The sequence below is a fragment of the Rhinopithecus roxellana genome, chromosome 14 (assembly GCF_007565055.1).
Source record: "Rhinopithecus roxellana isolate Shanxi Qingling chromosome 14, ASM756505v1, whole genome shotgun sequence".
Classification (NCBI taxonomy): Eukaryota; Metazoa; Chordata; class Mammalia; order Primates; family Cercopithecidae; genus Rhinopithecus; species Rhinopithecus roxellana.
In genome coordinates this window covers 36,440,354-36,462,598 of record NC_044562.1, presented here as the reverse complement: position 1 = coordinate 36,462,598, position 22,245 = coordinate 36,440,354, and the positions used below count along the sequence as shown (strand labels likewise).

The 22,245-nt window shown below is 44.0% G+C and overlaps 1 protein-coding gene and 1 pseudogene across 3 annotated transcripts in view; both read right to left on the bottom strand.

Annotated features, from left to right (window-relative positions):
- Positions 1 to 370: 370 nt before the first annotated feature.
- On the bottom strand, positions 371 to 8,503 carry LOC115893160 (annotated as a pseudogene).
- Positions 8,504 to 20,674: 12,171 nt separating this feature from the next.
- RFTN2 (raftlin family member 2) overlaps positions 20,675 to 22,245 on the bottom strand; it is a 94,194-nt gene continuing 92,623 nt past the window's right edge. For 2 of the 3 annotated variants that reach the window (XM_010381632.2, XM_030916515.1), the window contains exon 9: positions 20,675 to 22,164. In XM_010381632.2, coding sequence (XP_010379934.1) covers positions 21,892 to 22,164 — 273 coding nt within the window. In that variant the 3' untranslated portion in view covers positions 20,675 to 21,891. The remainder of the gene's footprint in view (positions 22,165 to 22,245) is intronic. The other variant, XM_030916514.1, reaches the window with a different exon arrangement.

The window sequence follows — 22,245 nt, the reverse complement described above, 5'->3', positions numbered from 1 at the left end:
GCAGGTGAGATTACCTATCTAATCATCGGTGCATTGTGGAGCCTTACTCTTCATTTGTATGATTTTTCTGCCACTTTTTTTTTTTAAACGGACTATTGTTCTGTCACTCAAGCTGGAGTATAGTGGCGCAATCTCGGCTCACTGCAACCTCTGCCTCCCGGGTTCAAGCGATTCTGCCTCAGCCTCCTGAGTAGCTGGGACTATAGGTGTGCATCACCACGCCCGGCTAATTTTTGTATTTTTAGTAGAGATGGGGTTTCATCATATTGGCCAGGCTGGTTTTGAACTCCTGACCTCAAGTGATCAGCCTGGCTCAGCCTCCCAAAGTAGTGACATTACAGGGGTGAGCCACAGTACCCGGCCTACTTTTTTATAGTACACAAAGCTTCATATCAAGTGTGAGCGCCTAATGTAATTAAAGAGAACACTAAATTTCTGTATTAACCTTAATTTCCAAATGATAAAAACATTGGCCGGGTGTGGTGGCTCATGTCTGTAATCCCAGCACTTTTGGGAGGCCAAAGCCCGTGGATCACCTGAGGTTGGAGTTTGAGACCAGACTGGCTAACAAAATGAAACCCTGTCTCTACTAAAAATACAAAAATTAGTTGGGTGTGGTGGCACACACCTGTAAACCCAACTACCTGGGAGGCTGAGGTACAAGAATCGCTTGAACCTGGGAGGTGGAGGTTGCAGTGAGCCAAGATTGTGCCACTGCACTCCAGCCTGGACAAGAGAGCAAGACTCCATCTCAAAAGAAAAAAAAGTTGACACTCTGACCTTTTTTTTTTGAGACGGAGTCTCGCTCTGTCGCCCGGGCTGGAGTGCAGTGGCCGGATCTCAGCTCACTGCAAGCTCCGCATCCCGGGTTTACGCCATTCTCCTGCCTCAGCCATTCTCCTGCCTCAGCCTCCGGAGTAGCTGGGACTACAGGCACCCGCCACCTCGCCCGGCTAGTTTTTTGTGTTTTTTAGTAGAGACGGGGTTTCGCCGTGTTATCCAGGATGGTCTCGATCTCCTGACCTCGTGATCTGCCCGTCTCGGCCTCCCAAAGTGCTGGGATTACAGGCTTGCGCCACCGCGCCCGGCTGACACCCTGAACTTAAATCCATGAAGTATGTCAATTATAATGATTCTAGGATTAACTGTGACATCAATATTTAACTTCATTTTTTCATAAGAAAGATATGTTGATCTGGATTTGTCTCATAAACCTTGTTAAAGCAATTTTTAATTCCATAAATAGTGTATTTATCTTTTTTTATTTAATTGTTTGAGACGGAGTCTCATTTGTCACCCAGGCTGAAGTGCAATGGTGTGATCTCAGCTCACTGCAACCTCCTCCTCCCAAGTTCAAGTGATTATCCTGCCTCAGAACTTCCAAGTAGCTGGGACTACAGGCCTGCACCACCATACCACCACACCCGACTAAGTTTTGTATTTTTAGTCGAGACGGAGTTTCACTATTTTGGCCAGGCTGATCTCGAACTCCTGACCTCAGGTGATCTGCCGGCCTTGACCTCCCAAAGTGTTGGGATTACAGGCATGAGTCACCACACCCCGCCAAATAGAGTATTTATTATTTTATTTTGGGTGGACCTCATGAGAGTCACCTCATGAGAGTCTTGTATAACAAAAATATTTACTTAATTCTAGTTTATGTTATATAGTATTATCTCTGCCTTTTTTTGTATCAGAGGAACATGCTCATACAGTATGCTTTATGTAAAATAATTATCTGTATTCCCAGTTAGACCACATGGGGGTCATGACGGGACCCACTTAAGGAGGCAGTCTGTCCATTCTCAGAGCTCAAACACCGTTCTAGGAGAACCACTGCTCTCTTCAGAGCTGTCAGACAGGGACCTTTAAGTCTGCAGAAGTTTCTGCTGCCTTTTGTTCAGCTATGCCCTGCCCCCAGAGGTGGAGTCTACAGAGGCAGGCAGGCCTCCTAGAGCTGCTATGGGCTCCACCCAGTTTGAGCTTCCCAGCCACTTTGTTGACCTACTCAAGCCTCAGCAATGGCAGACGCCCATCCATATTTTAATCTTTATAGCTATTAATTTTTGCTTTTTTATCTTTTTTTTTTTAATCTTTAGAAAGGACACTAGAATTGGTCACTGTGTTGGTTTAGGTTGTAGGCAGCACTATTAGTTGAGTAAGTACCCCTCTCAGTTCACTTTCATTTAGATAGCTATTTTTTTTTCACCGTACTACAAGTGGATTAGAGTTTATTAAGCAGGGGAGTGGAAGAGATGTGGCACAAATAGAAGTATGTAACATTGGGCCCTGAGCGGTGGCTCACGCCTGTAATCCCAGCACTTTGGGAGTCCCAGGCGGGTGGATCACGAGGTCAGGAGATCCAGACCATCCTGGCTAACACGGTGAAACCCTTCTCTACTAAAAACACAAAAAATTAGCCGGGTGTAGTGGCGGGCAGCTGTAGTCCCAGCTACTCAGGAGGCTGAGGCAGGAGAATGACCTGAACCGGCGAGGCGGAGCTTGCAGTGAGCCGAGATTGTGCCACTGCATTCCAGCCTGGGAGACAGAGCGAGACTGCCTCTCAAAAAAAAAAAAAAAAAGTATGTAATATTCAAACAGAATCTGAAATTTTTGAAAAAATATTTCAGTTATGATTACACAAAGGTTCACTTTCTCCCCCAAGGACACAGGGCCTTTCAAAGGAGAGGAGGGAATAAGTCCCATGGTAGGGCTAGTGGTTGCTCCTGGGTTTTGGAATGATCTCTGCGAAGCTTTCAAGGCCAGACTGTGGGCTCGGAGTCGAGACTTCAGAGCAGTTGCAACTAGACCCAGCAAGATGGCTGCGACTGTGAAGCCCTGCGCGGAGATCCAGGTGTGCGCATCATGAGTTGAGAGTGCTGGCTGTGGCCCTGGTGGAAGTAGTAGAGGCCCTAGGTGAGGGCGGCTGCCGTGCCCAGGCAACCTATGGGTACCCTCAGGTTCTCGCGTGTCTTGCGAAGGAACTTTTCCTTGAAACCCTCTGGAATGCTGTAAACAGTGAGGCTAAACCTCTCAATGAATGGGGACTTCCATGGTTCAAAGGGGGCCTCCAGAGTCACAGGGCCTGGAGTCGCCTAGATGGCTATTTTTTATCACAAGCCAATATAGCTGCATTTACTGTTAACTCCGGATTTGCATAACTCATCTCTATCAGACTCTTAGGAATTTTGACATCGGGTTTTTAGATTGTGCCTTTCTGACTGTCAAGGCCCTCTAAGTCCAAGGTATCATTTCCTCTGCCAATCCTCAGGCTCTAGTGATTTGCAAGTAAACATTCAAGGCCTCACAAGTACCCTAGAGTTATGATGTGAAAATTAGCCGGGCGTGGTGGCGCGTACCTGTAGTCCCAGCTACTCGGGAGGCTGAGGCAGGAGAATCGCTTGAACCCGGGAGGCAGAGGTTGCGGTGAGCCGAGATCACACCACTGCACTCCAGCCTGGGCAACAGAGCAAGACTCTGTCTCAAAAACAAAAAGGATGCAACTGTTTGCCTCTTATCCACTTATAACCTGGAAGCCTTCTCCCCTGTCCCACGTTTCCAGACTGAACCAATGTACATCTTACATGTATTGATTGATACGTCTCCCTAAAATGTTTAAAACCAAGCTGTGCCCCAACCACCTTGGGCATGTGTCCTTAGGACATCCTGAGGCTGGGTCATGGGCGAGTCTTTAACCTTGGCAAAATAAACTTTATAAATTGACTGAGACCTGACCGGGCACGGTGGCTCACACCTGTAACTCAGCATGGAAATAAAAAATCGTGAACCCCAAATATCTGAAGCAGGTCTCAGTCAATTTATTTATTTATTTATTTATTTTTGGGAGAGTCTGCTCTGTAGCGCAGGCTGGAGTGCAGTGGTGCGATCTCGGCTCATTGCAACATCCGCCTCCTGAGTTCAAGTGATTCTACTACCTCAGCCTTTCCAGTAGCTGGGATTAGAGGCATGCACAACCATGCCTGGCTAATTTTTGTATTTTTAGTAGAGACACGGTTTCACCATGTTGGCCAGGCTGAACTCCTGACCTCAAGGGATCCGCCTGCCTCGGCCTCTCAAAGTGCTAGGATTACAAGTTACAATTATTTTGCCAAGGTTAAAGACTCGCCTGTGACCCAGCCTCAGGAGGTCCTAACGACATGTGCCCAAGGTTGTGGGGGCATAGCTTGATTTTAAACATTTTAGGGAGACATATCAATCAACATATGTAAGATGTACATTGTTTCGGTCTGGAAAGGCGGGACAGGGAAGAGGGCTTCCAGGTCATAGGTGGATAAGAAGCAAACAGTTGCATTCTGTTTTGTTTTGGGTTTTTTTGGAGATGTAGTCTTGCTCTGTTGCCCAGGCTGGAGTGCAGTGGCGTGATCTCAGCTCACTGCAACCTCTGCCTCCTGGGCTCAAGTGATTCTCCTGCCTCAGCTTCGCGAGTAGCTGGGACTACAGGCGCATGCCACCATGCCTGGCTAATTTTTTTGTATTTTTAGTAGAGACGGGGTTCCACTGTGTTGGTCAGGATGGTCTTGATCTCCTGACCTTGTGATCCATCCTCCTCGGCCTCCCAAAGTGCTGGGATTACAGGCGTGAGCCACCGCGCCTGGCCTAATTTTTGTATTTTTAGTAGAGATGGGGTTTCACCATATTGGTCAGGCTGGTCTGGAACTCCTGACCTCAGGGGATCCACCTGCCTGGGCCTCCCAAAGTGCTGGGATTACAGGTCTGAGCCACCGTGCCTGGCCTAACAGTTACATTCTTTTGAGTTTCTGATTAGCCTTTCACTGAATGCATGATTTACAGGAATAATCACTAGTGCCTTCGTCTGGTTTAGTGAAATGATAAGGCAAAGGAGGCGCCCAGATACGCATTTGTCTCACGGAGCAGAGGGAGGCATGTAGCTTTTAGAAATCTTTGTAGCTATCTTATTTAGGAATAGAATGGGATGCAGGTTTGCCCCAGGCAGTTCCCAGCTTGACTTTTCTCTTTGGCTTAGTGATTTGGGGGAGATTTATTTTTCTTTCACAAAATCATTACTCAGGTACAATTAGAATGGAGCGTGAAAAAAGGCAAAGATGAATGGCTCAGAAATGTAGTAGTAGTGGTAAAAGGGAGGCCAAATAGAGGAAAACAGAGATTTCCCTTTTTCTTTTCTTTTTTCCTAACATCCCCATGGACACTGGGGAAGGAATAGATTTCTTTTAATGCAAATGTTCTGTGACCTGCAGAATAATTTTTCATCCTTGTGAGTTCTCTATTGCTAGCCCCCTCCCAATGCCTGTGGCACCTTCTGTCTACCAACAAGAAGCCCTCTGTGCTCCCTGATCTTAGTCCTGACACAGCTATCTGCTGTTCTGCACACTCAGATCCTCTGCCCTGAACTTCCCCACTTCTTGAAATTGGACAATTTTAAGAACATTAAGACACACAGCCAGGTAACGTGGCTCACTCCTGTTATCCTAGCACTTTGGGAGGACAAGGCAGGAGGATCACTTGAGCTCAGGAGTTCGAGACCAGCCTGGGCAACATGGCGAAACCCTGTCTCTACCAAAAATACAAAAATTAGCTGGGTGTGGTGGTGTGCACCTGTGGTCCCAGCTACTCGGGAGGCTGAGGTGGGAGGATTGCTTGAGCCCAGGGAAGTCAAGGCTGCAGTGAGCCATGATTGTGCCACTGCACTCCAGTTTGGGTGACAGAGGGTGACTCTATCCCCCCACTCCCCCCCAAAAAAATTGAACAGTGTTTTGGTAATTGGTTTTTAAGAATTGAGCTCTTGGCTGGGTGTGGTGGCTCACACCTGCAATCCCAGCACTTTGGGAGGCTGAGGTGGGTGGATCACGAGGTCAGGAGTTCGAGACCAGCCTGGCCAACATGGCGAAACCCTGTCTCTACTAAAAATACAAAAATTAGCTGGGCATGGTGGTGCATGCCTATAATCCCAGCTATTCCAGAGGCTGAGACAGGAGAATCGCTTGAATCCGGGAGGTGGAGTTGCAGTGAGCTGAGATCATGCCATTGCACTCCAGCCTGGGTGACAAGAGCAAGACTCTGTCTCAAAACAAAACAAAGAATTGAGCTCTTGGCCGGGCGTGGTGGCTCACGCCCGTAATCCCAGCACTTTGGGAGGCCGAAGCGGGCGGATCACAAGGTCAGGAGATCGAGACCACGGTGAAACCCCGTCTCTACTAAAAATACAAAAAAAAAAAAAAAACTAGCCGGGCGTGGTGGCGGGCGCCTGTAGTCCCAGCTACTCAGGAGGCTGAGGCAGGAGAATGGCATAAACTTGGGAAGCGAAGCTTGCAGTGAGCCGAGATCGTGCCACTGTACTCCAGCCTGGGCCACAGAGCGAGACTACGTCTCAAAAAAAAAAAAAAAAAAAAAACAATTGAGCTCTTGTTGGTCACTTGGTTTATAATTGGCCATGGTGTCTCATCAATACAAGCTGAGTATCCCTTATCTGAAATGCTTGGGACCATGAATGTTTTGGATTTTTAGATTTTTTTAAAATTTGGAATGCTTGCATATAGATAATGAGATCATCTTGGGGGTGGGACCCATGTCTACACACAAAATTAATTTATGTTTCATGTACACCTGGTATAGATAGGCTGAAGACAATTTCATAAAATATTAAAAGAATTTTGCGCATGAAACAAAGTTTGTGTTAAGTACTCATATGTGGAATTTTCCACTTGTGACAACATGCGCCATGTTTTGGATGGCGCATCGTGGATTTTGGATTAGGGATGCTCTCAACCTTTATCACATAGTCTCTGGAATTCCTTTGAATTGAGAAAAGTTAAATCTACAAATTGTTTTCTAAATTAATGGCATTTTTGCGACTGTGACAGGGAATACTGTTGGTATATGTTATGCTATATAGCCATGTGATTTAAAATTTTAGTTTTACAGTTTTCATATTTTAGAGCCAACATATATATTTTTTACAACTCTCGATTATTTTTGGGGGCCCCTAAAAAATTCAAAGGTCTTTATGGGTAAAAATGATTAGCTCATAATTTTACAACACTCTTGGGGTTCAGAAAATGATACCTCAAAGTCTGGTGCCTTGGCATGCTGAGTTTTTTTTTTTTTTTTGAGACAGAGTCTCACTCTGTTGCCCAGGCTGGTATGGAGAGGCGCAATCTCGGCTCACTGCAACCTCCGCCTCCTGGGTTCAAATGAAAAATATCATTTGCTCAGGGAAACCTTCCTTGACTCTGAGTATAGTAGGTTCTTCTATATGTGCTCCTGGCAAAATTTGCTTCCCTATACGAGTATTTCCATCAATGACGTATGACATAATCATTTATATAATCATTCACTTACTATTTTTCTCCTCTGGTAGCCTATTGATTCCATAAGGGCAAGACTGTGTCTGGGAGAGCATCTGACTGAGAGCCAATAAACATTTGTTATATAAGTGAATGGATGAGAAAGTAAACCTGAATCCTATCACAGGGATTCTATTTCAGGATGAGGCCTTTATTCAGACCCTGAGCACTGAAAACTAAAAAGCATTTTTTTTTTTTTTTCCTCACTCTGTTACCCAGGCTGGAGTGCAGTGGTATAATCTTGGCTCACTGCACCCACCACCTTCCAGATTCAAGCTATTCTCCTGCATCAGCCTCCCAAGTAGCTGGGATTACAGGTGCACGCCACTATGCCCAGCTAATTTTTGTATTTTCAGTAGAGACGGGGTTTCACCATGTTGGCCAGGCTAATCTCAAACTCCTGACCTCAAGTGACCGAAAGCATTCTTAAGGTATCTCTTCCTCCTCTGTCTTTTATTGAAGACATGTGTCATTTGTGGCATTTGTGCCTGTAGTGATAGCAGCATGGTCTTCTGCAGACACTTTTACAGCATGGTTTGTTCTTGGCTGCTTAGCACCCTGTCTTGGCCCTTTGGAGACCCTGTGAACTACCTAATATACCTAGTAAAGTAGTGATGAATCTTTTTACTAACCACATGGAAATAAATGTCTGTGGATATTATATTCTAATTTTAAAGATGCCTTGTATTTATTCTATTGTTTCCCCAAGCATAATCTTGTTCTCTGTATGAAAAAGAACTTTGCAAACTTAAAACCAGACCTTAAAAAAAATAGTTTCAATTCATTTAGCCCCTAACCAGATGTCAGGAACTGTGTTAAACACATTCCCACATTATCTCATTTTACCCCCAAACAACAACATTTGTTATCATCCCCAGTTCACATACAAGTAAGTCAAGCTTCCAAGTAGCTGTGCAGTGTCCATAGGATTAAGTAGCAGGGTCAGGATCAGAAGTGAGTCCTTGGCTCCAAAGCTCAGCTTCCTCTTTCTGCTATGCTGCCTCTTATGGTCCTGAACACTGCTGCTACCCATCTTTGGAAACCTCCCTTCTTTTTAATTTTATTTATTTATTTATTTATTTATTTATTTATTTATTTATTTATTTATTTATAAGAGATGAGGATCTTACTCTGTTGCCCTGAGCACTGTTGCTACCCATCTTTGGAAATCTCCCTTCTTTCTTCTTTTTAATATTTATTTATTTATTTATTTATTTATTTATTTATTTATTTATTTTTTTGAGACGGAGTCTTGCTCTGTCGCCTGAGCTGGAGTGCAGTGGTGCGATCTCGGCTCACTGCAAGCTCTGCCTCCCGGGTTCACACCATTCTCCTGCCTCAGCCTCCTGAGTAGCTGGGACTACAGGCGCCCGCCACCTCACCCGGCTAATTTTTTGTATTTTTAGTAGAGACGGGGTTTCACCATGGTCTCGATCTCCTGACCTTGTGATCCGCCCGTCTCGGCCTCCCAAAGTGCTGGGATTACAGGCGTGAGCCACCGCGCCCGACCTCTTTTTAATATTTATTATTTATTTATTTCTTTATTTTTAAGAGATGAAGGTTTTACTATGTTGTCCAGGCTGGCCTTGAACTCCTGGGCTTAAGCAATCCTTCTGCCTCAGCCTGTCGAGTAGCTAGGACTACAGGCATGTGCCACCACACCCAGTTAATTTTTAAAAATTGTTTTGTAAAGGTGTAGTCTCACTAGGTTGCCCAAGCTGGACTCGAAATCCTGGCCCTGAGTGATCCTTCTTCCTTGGCCTCCTGCAGTGTTAGGATCACCCCACTGTTGCTAATAGGATGTTTTGCTGCAGAGAAGTTTTAAATGTTTTTGTAGTCTTGGTATTTACACAGTCTTTTCCTTTATGGCTTCTGGGTTTTGAATTGTGCTCTAAATATTTACTCATATATTATTTCAGTTTAAAATTTTTGAATTTTTATTTATTTTGAGACAGAGTGTTGCTCTGTCACCAGGCTGGAGTACAGTGGCTCAATCACAGCTCACTGCAACCTCTGACTCCCTTGCTTAAGCCTCCTGAGTAGCTGGGATTACAGGCATGTGCCGTCATGCCCACCTAATTTTTGTAATTTTAGTAGTGACTGGGTTTCACCATGTTGGCCAGGATGGTCTCGATCTCCTGATCTCGTGATTCACCCACCTCAGCCTCCCAAAGTGATGGGATTACAGGCGTAAGCCACCGCACCTGTCTCAGTTCAAAAAAAAATTTTTTTTTTATTGAGACAGTCTTGCTCTGTTGCCCCCCCACTTAAAAAAAGAAAAAAAAAACTTTTATATTGCTGCTGCACAAATTAAAAACATTATTTTTAATCTAAAATTTTTTTTAGAGTTGGTGTCTCACTCTGTTGCCCAGGCTGGAGTGCAGTGATGTGATCACAGCTCACTGAAGCCTTGAACTCTTGGGCTCAAGTGATCCTTCCACCTCAGCCTCTCAAGTAGCTGAGACTGCAGGTGTGTGCCACCATACCTGGCTAAATATTTTTTTTTTTTTTTGGGGGGATGGAGTTTTGCTCTTGTCACCCAGTCTGGAATGCAATGGAGTGATCTCGGCTCTCTGCAACCTCTGCCTCCTGGGTTCAAGCGATTCTCCTGCCTCAGCCTCCTGAGTAGCTGAGGCATACGCCACCATGCTTGGCTAATTTTTGTATTTTTAGTAGAGACGGGGTTTCACCATGTTGGCCAGGCTGGTCTCCAAATCCTGACCTCAGGTGATCTGCCTGCCTTGGCCTCCCAAAGTACTGGGATTACAGGCATGAGCCACTGTGCCTGGGCTTTATACTGGGCTAATTTTAAATTTTTTTGTAGAGACTGGGTCTTGCCATATTGCCTAGGGTGGTCTCGAACTCCTGACCTCAAGTGATACCCCTGTCTCAGCCTCCTGTGTTGCTTGGATTACAGGTGTGAACCATCATGTCCAGCTATTTCTTATTTTTATAGCTTTTTTTTTTTTTTTTCATTTAAAAAAATTCATTTCATTGAATTCATTTGGAGGGTATTTTGGAATAAGGAGTGACCTTCATTCATTTTAACTTGGGTTCATGGAAGTAGCTCTTCACATGACGACGTGGGAAGAAAGAGAGAAATATACATGGAATGTCAGGCTGCAGCTCTATGGTAAAGCTGGACATTTTGAAAATTGGAATCCTAACTAATACTTTTAAAGGGCCTTAAGGAAGAAAAATCTTGAGCCGTATAGTTTTCTAGAAGAACAAATTCAAAAGGATGGCATGTGGTTAAGGAACTAATGGTTACAGAAAAAATATGAAATGTTAAAACCCACTTTTTGTATGTGTGGATGAAATTACAGTTCTGACCTGGGAAATAAAAAGGAAATGTAAATAAAAGGCCCAGATCTGGTGTGTTTGAATTTTATGTTAATTACCGAAATTTAAAACCTGCTCTGCTTTGAGACATAAAAAATCATTTTACTAACCATATCTCTTACAATGATGTGAGTGGTTCTCTTTTTGAAACTTTAACATGTTGAAAATAACTCTTCCTGTGGATGTAGTATGTTCGTTAAGGCATAAAGAAAATTATAAGTGTGGTGTTTTGTAGGTTTTTGCATAGCCAACAAAATAAATTCTTCCATTAGAAATCTAGGAGTCTAGGCGTAGTGGCTCACGCCTGTAATCCTAACACTTGAGGAGCCCAAGGCGGAAGGACTGCTTAAGCCCAGGAGCTGGAGACCAGCCTGGGCAACATAGCAGGACCCCATCTCTACAAAAAATAAAAAAATTGGCCAAGCATTGTGGCATGCACCTGTGGTCCCAGTTACTCAGGAGGCTGATGTGGAAGGATCATTTGAATCCAGGGTGTTAAGGCTGCAGTGAAACATGACTGTGCCATTGCAGCCCAGGAGGTGGAAGTTGCAGGGAGCCAAGATTGCACCACTGCACTCCAGCCTGGGCAACACAGCGAGACCCTGTCCCACCACCCACCCCCCTCCAAAAAAAAATCCGGAATTGGACTTCATCAAAATTTTAAATTTCTGGCTGGGCACAGTGGCTCATGCCTGTAATCCCAGCACTTTGGGATGCCAAGGCGGGTGGATCACTTGATGCCAGGAGTTCGAGACCAGTCTGGCCAACATTGCAAAACCCCATCTCCAGCAAAAGCCTAGTAAGAGCAAATATTTAGACAATAACCACTCTACTCCAGCCAAATACCGCAGAAGATCCTGTGGCCCCATCCCCACCTACACCAGCAACAGTCAAGTGGGGAGCCTAGTGTTCCACCGTCAGGAGACTATAACAGGGGGCCCTAACACCCCACTAAGGTGGTGGCAGAGAGGGATGAGTAAGGAACTGGGACTTTCATTCCTGCTAGTCAGTAGCAAGCCCCCCAGACCTCATGCCACAGTGTCAGTGGAGATCGTGCAGGGAGGTTTAACTTTCACCCCCACCAGAGTAATGAAGCACCCCTCTTCTCTCCATGGGATTAATGTCAGAGAAGACTTAATGGAGAGTCAGGACTTTCACTATTGCCACTACCACTGAGGTGTCAGTGGAGACGATAGAGAGATAGCATGCCCACCTCTGCCTACAGTAGGGAGGAAACTTCTTTCTTTTCCCTGAGGGAGATTTTGACTGAGAAGACTGTCAGCAGATGCTGAGTGGGAAGACAGGTCTTCCACCCCCACTTGGTAGTAAGTACCAGTAGGCCCCATTCCCCTGCTGGAGTGGTATCAGAAAAAGCCAAGTAACACAGAAGACATAAATAAGACCCAGAGTCTCATAAATAATATGAAAATGCCCAGGTTTCAAAAGAAAATTACTTATGCCAAGAACCAGGAAGATGCCAAACTAAATGAATAAAGACAATAAAGAGATGCCAACACTGTCTGAGATGGCAGAGATGTTAGAATTATCTTTAAAAATTTTTAAAGCACCTATGATAAAAATGCTTCAATAAATAATTATGAAACAAATTAAAAGACAGAAAACCTCAGCAGAGAAATAGAGGAACCAAGTGGAAATTTTAGAACTCAAAAACACAATAACCAAAATAAAAATCTCAGTGGATGAGTTCAACAGCATAATGGAGGGGACAAAAGAAATCTATAAACTAGAAGACAGAAAAATATAGAAATCACCCAATCTGGGCCAGGCGCGGTGGCTCAAGCCTGTAATCCCAGCACTTTGGGAGGCCGAGCTGGGCAGATCAGGAGGTCAGGAGATCGAGACCATCCTGGTTAACACGGTGAAACCCCGTCTCTACTAAAAAATACAAAAAACTAGCCGGGCGAGGTGGCGGGCGCCTGTAGTCCCAGCTACTCGAGAGGCTGAGGCAGGAGAATGGTGTAAACCCGGGAGGCGGAGCTTGCAGTGAGCTGAGATCCGGCCACTGCACTCCAGCTCAGGCGACAGAACCAGACTCCGTCTCAAAAAAAAAAAAAAAAAAAAAAAAAAAGAAATCACCCGATCTGTAAAACAAAGAACAAATAGACTGCTCCCAAAAAAAAACCAACCACTGGGCCAGGCGCGGTGGCTCATGCCCGTTATCCCAGCACTTTGGAAGGCTGAGGTGGGTGGATCACCTGAGGTCAGGAGTTCGAGACCAGTCTGACCAACATGGAGAAGCCGAATCTCTACTAAAAATACAAAATTAGCCTGGCATGGTGTACCTGTAATCCCAGCTACTTGGGAGGTTGTGGCAGGAGAATTGCTTGAACCCGGGAGGCGGACGTTGCAGTTAGCCGAGATTGCACCACTGCACTCCAGCCTGGGCAACAAGGACGAAACTCTGTCCCAAATAAAACAAACAAACAAACAAACAAACAAACAAACAGCAACATACCCTCAGGACCTTGCACTATTAGAAGTTAACAAAAGAAGATCTAATATTTATGCTGTTAGAGTTATGGTGGAAGGACTGGAGAAAGGGAATAGGGATGAAAAAGCACTTGAAGAACTAATGGCTAAAAACTTCCCAAATTTGGTAAGAGACATAATTTTACAGATTTGGGAAAGTAAAACAATAGTGATGGAAATCAGAACAGTGACTGCTTGTGGGTGTGGGGGTTGCAGGTGGGAGCTGGTTGACTGTAAAGGCACTCAGGGGAACTTTCTGGGGTGACAGAAATGTCCTATCTATTTGGTTGAAAGTGAACACTGGTATATACAATTGCCAAAATTAATTGAACTCTGTACACTTAAGATAGGTATATTTTGCTATATAAAAATTATGTCTTAATTTAAAAAATATTTATTGAGGAATTCACAGAATTGTTGGAAGAGCTAGATAATCAAGCTGAATGCTAAGCTTCCAGGAACAATGTGCACACCTACATAAGAGAACAAGCCTGTTGGTTGCACGAAGCACAGCTGCCAGGAATCCAACTGCTGAGTCTAAAACAGCAGCTCCTTTGCAGGACCACACACCCTCAACACTCAAAACTCAAATGTTTCTGCTGCCACCCTGGCCAGCAAAATGGCTGCCCTTTGTGAAGCTTTCTTCCTCTCGTGCCTCACTTGTGGACCTGAGTATTGCATCGGGGAGCCTGTGTTCTAGCTTGGGAGTATTTTCGTTCTGCAGAATGCAGAATACTTAGAATATGAGTATTTTGGGATCTGGGTAAGCAGAACTCATCAAGCTCAAGATTCCCCAAACATGGGACACATATTTAAAAGTCACAGGTCAGCCAGAAAACCTGACACGTGTGTATTAGTCTGTCCTTGCATTGCTATAAAGAAATACCTGAGACTAGGTAATTCATAAAGAAAGGGGGCTTAAATAGCTCACAGTTCTGCAGGCTATACAAGAAGTATGGGCTGGCATCTGCTCAGCTTCTGGGGAAGCATCCGGAAACTTTCAATCATGGCAGATGGCAAAGGGGAAGTAGGCACCTCTTACATGGCTGAAGCAGGAGCAGGTGGGGTGGTGCTACACACTTTCAAAACAACCACATCTCAGCCGGCTGTGGTGGCTCACACCTATAATCCCAACACTTTGGAAGACTGAGGCAGGCAGATCACAAGGTCAGGAGTTTGAGACCAGCCTGGCCAATATGGTGAAATCCCGTCTCTACTAAAAAGACAAAAATTAGCTGGGCATGGTGGTGGGCACCTATAGTCCCAGCTACTCAGGAGGCTGAGGCAGGAGAATCGCTTGAACCCAAGAGCAGAAGGTTGTAGTGAGCCAAGATCGCACCACTGCACTCCAGCTCTGGCAACAGAGGGAGACTCCATCAAAAACAAAACAAAACAAAACAAAAAAAACCACATCTCATGCTAATTCACTCACTCACTATCATGAGAACAGCACTGAGGGATGATGCCAAACCACTAGAAACCTCCCCCATGATCAATCACCTCCCACCGGCCCCACTCCAACACTGGGGATTACAATTCAACATGACATTTGGGCAGAGACACGGATGCAAACCATATCAACATATTTATTACAAATAATGACCTTTAATCAGGTTTGCTTTAAAGAAAAAGCAAACTCATGACCTAGAAGGTCTTGGTCCTGGGTCTCGTTTAGGGTATGACACATGGTATCATAGCTAGATAAGGCTTATCTTCACCAATTTGGTTAAGGATCCTGTTTATTACACCATGTTAGGACCATTAAGGATATTAAAAATGCTTGCAGCCATAAAAAAGAATGAGTTCATGTCCTTTGCAGGGACAGGGATGAAGCTGGAAATCATCATCCTCAACAAACTAACACAGGAACAGAAAACCAAACACCACCATGTTCTCACTCATAAGTGGGAGCTGAACAATAACACATGGACACAGAGAGGGGAACATCACACACCAGAGCCTGTCGGGGGTGGGGACAAGGGGAGGGAGAGCATTAGGACAAACACCTAATGCATGTGGGGCTTGAAACCTAGATGATGGGTTGATTGATAAGTGCAGCAAACCACCATGGCACATGTATATCTATGTAACAAACCTGCATCTTCTGCACGTGTAACTTAAAGTAAAATAAAAAATAGGCCAGCCACAGTGGCTCATGCCTGTAATCCCAGCACTTTGGGAGGCTTAGGTGGGTGGATCATGAGGCCAAGAGATCGAGACCATCCTGGCTAACAAAGTGAAAGCCCATCTCTACTAAAAATACAAAAAATTAGCGGGGTGTGGTGGCGAGCACCTGTAGTCTCAGCTACTCGGGAGGCTGCGGCAGGGGAATCGCTTGAAACTGAGAGGTGGAGGTTGTAGTAAGCCGAGATTGCACCTCTGCACTCCAGCCTGGGTCACAGAGCAAGACTCCATCTCAAAAAATGATAAATAAATAAATAATTTATAAAGTATTTGTACTAAATCTTGCAAAATTTGCAGAATAAAAAGATGTCAAGGCCCAGTGTGGTGGCATCATCCCTTGGTGCTGTTCTCATGACAGTGAGTGAGTGAATTAGCATGAGATGTGGTTGTTTTTTTTTTTGAGATGGAGTCTCCCTCTGTCACCCGAGCTGGAGTGCAGTGGTGCGATCTTGGCTCACTGCAACCTTCTGCTCCTGGGCTCAAGTGGTTCTGCCACCTCAGCCTCCTGAGTAGCTGGGACCACAGGCACCAGCGACCATGCCCAGCTAATTTTTGTATTTTTTGTAGAACAAAAGTCTGGAACTCCTGGCCTCAAGTGATCCGTCCTCCTCAGCCTTCCAAAGTGCTGAGATTACAGGTGTGAGTGACCGCACCTGGCCTCCAGATATCTTTTGAAATAAACTCCTTTATTGGTCTGGGTTCGGTGGCTCATGCCTCTAATCCCAGCACTTTGGGAGGCCAAGGCGGGAGGGATTGCTTGAGCCCAGGAGTTCAAGATCAGCCTGGGCAACATGATGAAACCCTGTCTCTATAAAAAATACAAAAATTAGCTGGGTGTGGTGGGATATGCCTGTAGTACCAGCTACTCGGTAGGTTGAGGTAGGCGGATCACTTGAGCCCAGGATGATTGAGGCTGCAATGAGCGATGATAATGCCACTGTACTCCAACCTGGGTGACAGAGTGAGACTCTGTCTCAAAAAAAACAAAAAATAACAAAAACAAAAAACCCACAAAAAACCAAAACAACAAAAAACTCCTTTATTGCTAAATAAGCCAAGTTAAGTTCTATTGCTTACAGGTAATAATGTGGTTTATGGAAGCCTTCAAAAACTCACCTTGGCTGGGCGTGGTGGCCCATGCCTGTAATCCCAGCACTTTGGGAGGGCGAGGCAGGGGGATTGCTTGAGGCCAGGAGTTCAAAACCAGCCTGGCCAACATGGTGAAACCCTACTTGACTAAAAATAGAAAAATTAGCTGGGTGTGGTGGTGTGCACCTATAGTCCCAGCTACTCGGGAGGCTGAGGTGGGGAAATTTCGCTTGAACCCAGGAGGCAGAGGCTGCAGTGAGTGAGCTGAGATCACACCACTGTACCCCAGCCTGGGCAGCAGAGTGTGACTCTGTCACAAACAAACAAACAAAAAACTCACCTTGATACTTATACATTTATCTTTTTTTTTTTTTGAGACGGAGTCTTGCTCTGTGGCCCGGGATGGAGTGCAGTGGCCGGATCTCAGCTCACTGCAAGCTCCGCCTCCTGGGTTTACGCCATTCTCCTGCCTCAGCCTCCCGTGTAGCTGTGACTACAGGCGCCCGCCACCTCGCCCAGCTAGTTTTTTTTTTTTGTATGTTTTAGTAGAGACGGGGTTTCACCGTGTTAGCCAGGATGGTCTTGATCTCCTGACCTCGTGATCTGCCCGCCCCGGCCTCCTAAAGTGCTGGGATTACAGGCTTGAGCCACCGCGCCCGGCCACATTTATCTTACACATAAATTATTTATTTATTCCCTCTATTGATTTAATTACTTGGTATTTTTACATACAATAATTTGAATGCTCAAAACATTTTTAGAACCCATTTTTTTGCAGTCGTCTTCACTAAAACTTTTTAAGAATCTCACCAAAACTAAGGCTCATTATTTTACAGTTTTGCCTAATTTTCTGCCACAAACACCATCTCAGAACTTAAGCATCTGACAGACCTGGTTCTGCAAACTTTGTACTATTGCACAAAAAAAATTCATTCTCAAGGGATGATAGATTACCAGCAAATGTTATTTAAATTGGTATGTTACAAGTTCTGATGAGTAACATTTAGCTAGTTTTTCTATGTATCCACTAGTAAATTTTTTTTTTTTTTTTTTTTTTTTTTTTTGAGGCGGAGTCTCGCTCTGTCGCCCGGACTGGAGTGCAGTGGCCAGATCTCAGCTCACTGCAAGCTCCGCCTCCCGGGTTTACGCCATTCTCCTGCCTCAGCCTCCCGAGTAGCTGGGACCACAGGCGCCCGCCACCTCGCCCGGCTAGTTTTTGTATTTTTAGTAGAGACGGGGTTTCACCGTGTTAGCCAGGATGGTCTCGATCTCCTGACCTCGTGATCCGCCCGTCTCGGCCTCCCAAAGTGCTGGGATTACAGGCTTGAGCCACCGCGCCCGGCCGTAAATTTTTATATAATGTGTGCTTAGTTATATACTGTCCCCATTGTTAGCAATTTCACTTCATTTGATTCTCTATCTGAATTTACTCTTTCCATACAGTACTACTCTGGGGCTCTGAAGAGTTAAGAGAAAGAAATCCTCTTTAGCCATATGGGGAGGGAAAGAGTCACAGTCCTTCCAGCCAGGAAGGAATGGTGGTGAGGAATCAATAACAGGCAAGAGTAGGAAAACAGGACAGCTCCTCTGGCACTCCAGAATGAAACAAATGAAAATGCATCTGTTACGTTTATATTCAAATATAGAAACACCTGCTCCTGGTAACACAAATGATTTGGAGACAGTTGTGATTTGAATAGACTGTAGCTCTCCTGCTTCTCCTTCTGCTAAAAGCCCTAGAATCTCTCAAAGAGGGTGACCTTTCCTTTTCTCTTTCACTGAAATGAATTGTAGTGGCACTGACAGAGCTGATTTCCCTGGTGATGAGGTAGGTGTTAAATGTGTCCATGAAAGGTAACAGGGTGATACTCAATCCAAAGGGGATGGAATTAACATTTGGTTATTGAAAACGAAGATGAAAATGCCATAGATACTACACCAAGGGGAATGACAGATCTTCACCCAACAATTGGGATCTTGATACCTTTCATTATAACTTACAGGTTTAAAAAATTCACATGCCAGAGCCCCTAAGGAAATCTATAGTGTTATAAAAAGAACTGAATATACAACTGGCAGATAATGATAAGATTAGACACATTTAACTCCTTAGGCATAGAGAGCCTAAGCTTTGTTCCTTTTTTGTAAAAGAATAGGCTCAGAGCTATTTACGCCTATTTAAAATGCTCTAGAACCACTTGGTCATAAATTATTCACTATCATGGCTGGGCGCAGTGGCTCACGCCTGTAATCCCAGCACTTTGGGAGGCCGGGGCGGGCAGATCACGAGGTCAGGAGATTGAGACCATCCTGGCTAACATGGTGAAATCCCGTCTCTACTAAAAATACAAAAGATGAGCCGGGCGTGCCGGGTGGGCGCCTGTAGTCCCGGCTACTCGGGAGGCTGAGGCAGGAGAATGGCATGAACCTGGGAGGCGGAGCTTGCAGTGAGCCGAGATCGTGCCACTGCACTCCAGCCTGGGCGACAGAGTGAGACTCTGTCTCAAAAAAAAAAAAAAAAAAAAAAAAAAAAAAAAAAAAAAAAAAAAAAAAAATTATTCACTATCATGCAAATTCATCACATAACTTAAGGGTAATATTATGTTGGAGCAAATGCTTCTAAAATAAGTTTCGAGGATATGACAGACTAGTAAGTTTATTTAATAAAAGTTAGTTTAGTAAGAAATAATTCAGATTAAAAATAAACTGAGAGGGGAGAGGAGAAAAAAATACACTGAGAAAGTATGCTTACACAAATTGTTTAAAAAAGAGATTGCTGGCTGGGCGCGATGGCTCAAGCCTGTAATCCCAGCACTTTGGGAGGCCGAGACGGGCGGATCACGAGGTCAGGAAATCGAGACCATCCTGGCTAATACGGTGAAATCCCGTCTCTACCAAAAAATACAAAAAACTAGCCGGGTGAGGTGGCGGGCGCCTGTAGTCCCAGCTATTCGGGAGTCTGAGGCAGGAGAATGGCGTAAACCCAGGAGGCGGAGCTTGCAGTGAGCTGAGATCCGGCCACTGTACTCCAGCCTGGGCGACAGAGTGAGACTCCGTCTCAAAAAAAAAAAAAAAAAAAAAAAAAAGAGATTGCTTGGCTGGGTACAGTGGCTCACGCCTGTAATCCCAGCACATTGGGAGGCCAAGGCAGGTAGATTGCTTGAGGCCAGAAGTTTGAGACCAGCCTGGCCAACATGGTGAAATCCCATCTCTACCCAAATTACAAAAATTAGCCAGGCATGATGGTGCATGCCTGTAATCCCTGCTACTGAGGAGGCTGAGGCAGGAGAGTCACTTGAACCTGGGAGGCTGAGGTTGCAGTGAGCCGAGATTGCAGCCTGGGCGACAGAGTGAGACTCTGTCTCAAAAAAATAAAAAAAAGTTAATGCTATATTTCTGAGTTTTTTCTTAGTCAAATATAAATTTCTGTCTCTGTTTTTAATTTACTACTTCCAATTCTCTGTGTATACGGACTGAATGATAAAGAAGTCTCTACATCTTATAGATCCTGGCATTGGGAAAAACGAATCTTTCTGATTTGTTCTTTGTGCTTCCTAACTTTATTACATTTTGTGGACTCCAGAAGCAGTGCTTATTTCTACCAAAAATCCACTAACTCTTGATTATGGAACTCAAGTCCATCTAAAAGTCAAAACAAAAACTATTTCTGCAAATATTGTTGACAGCTATTGCTATAGAATAAGAGTGAGAGGAATATTCTTAAATTCCTTTATACTGTACTTCTGGATGATAAAAGTGGAATCATTCTTGTTAATTTTATCAGCAATTAATGGAGATTGACTTAGTTTAGATACACTATATAATTGATAACATGTAATACATATCTGTTATATGTATAAAACATATTATATGAGGGCCAGGCATGGTGGCTCACGCCTGTAATCCCAGCACTTCAGGAGGATGAGGCAGGCAGATCATGAGGTCAAGAGATTGAGACCATCCTGGCCAACATGGTGAAAACCCATCTCTGCTAAAAATACAAAAATTAGCTGGGCGTGGTGGCGCACACCGCCTGTAGTTCCAGCTACTCTGGAGGCTGAGGCAGGAGAATCCCTTGAACCCAGGAGGGGGAGGTTGCAGTGAGCTGAGATTGTGCCACTGCACTCCAGCCTGGGTGATAGAGTGAGACTCTGTCTCAAGAAAAGCCACAAAAAACCCAAAACCAAACATATTATATGAATATTTGTGTTAAATAAAACAACAACCCAATAAAAATGATGTTTTATTATTAAAATGATCTTACAATGTCAACATCAATGTTAATAAAAATATATAATAGGCTGAATTCATCAATGATAGAGTAAGTTGTAATTCACTTGAAGGTTCCATCTTTCAAAGTAAGCCTTTCATAGACAAATGAAAATCCTCTATTTTGTAGAATTTTAAAGATTGTTAAAGACTGGGTCAAGGCAAAGCTACCTCTGTTAGAAGGGGAAAGAAAAGCAAGGTGAAACAAAATAGGTTATCATACATATTGCGTGTGCTATGAGCATCTTTCTACTCCTGCCTGATTGAAAATTCTAGGTTTCAACATTCTTCAGGATTTAGCAAGTCAAAATAAAAGCAGAATTCAAATCTAGACAGATGTAAAATACTTCAGTTTCCACTTGAAGTTGGTGTTTTTCCTCTTCATAGTATTTAGACTTTAAAATAAAAAAAAATTAAATCTTACTCTCTACTAAGGTATTCATTTATTGAGATTATGGGTTCTTTTCATATTGAATTTTAAGAGATGCTGCTTTGCTGTCTGCATTTTTAGGCTTTTAGGAGCAACAACATTTATGTGCAATGAATCAGTACAGGGTTGGTGACATGGTGACCCTTTAAAAGCAAAGATATATAAAAATTTTTTTTTCAAAAAATATTTTAACACATAGGGGCTTGCTTTGTATATACATGCTATAGTTAAAAACAAAATGTGGATTAATTATTATATTTGGAAAATAGGTATTTATTTTCACTAATTAGCTGTGTGTGTGTGTGTGTATGAGAGAGAGAGAGAGAAAAAAAAGAAAGAGATTATTTTTCAGCTTAAATAAGACTGCAACTTCCTGAGAACTCTCTCTAATTAGGTAAAACACTGATTGAGATATTCAGTCTCCTTACCAGGAATTGTAAGAAAAGTCTACTTTGTACATTCATGAGAAGCTGAAATAGATTATTGTGTGACAACCGAATGGAACATCTGTTTAACCAGATGTTTTTGTTGACAGAAGTGTAAACATGATTCTAAATGTATAAATATGTTGGTTATTCTTCCTTGTCTGGGAGGTTGTGCCAAAGTTTACATAGATTAGAGGAAAGGCTGAGTCTGGAAAAATTCAAAAATATTATACAAATGCAGAGAAAATACCACAATAAGGTCAGTTGGCAATTATTTTAACAATTATTTACAAGGCCTTCCTTTGCTTCACCTCATGGCTCACATACAAGTGACCTGAGTCACTCCATCTTCCTGATCAAACTGTCCGTCGTCTAATTCCCGGAGGACGCTGTCACTGCTGCTGAACCCAGAGAAGCTGTTGTGCTGTGCCAGCCTCCCCTCCTTTGTCCAGCATTCCCTGGAGGGAGAAAGGCAGCACTCCTCAGACGGGTGTCTGCTCTCTGCAGGTTGTGATGCGGTTGTGTCTAATCCAATGCTCCTACTAGTGGCTTTGTTCTTGTCTTCACCTTTTATGTGGCGGCTGGCTTTCTTCTGAAACACAAGACATTGGCGATCAGGAGTTAAAAGGATGGGTGTTTCCTGTCCCTCTGGTCTAGCACATGCTGCCTTTCT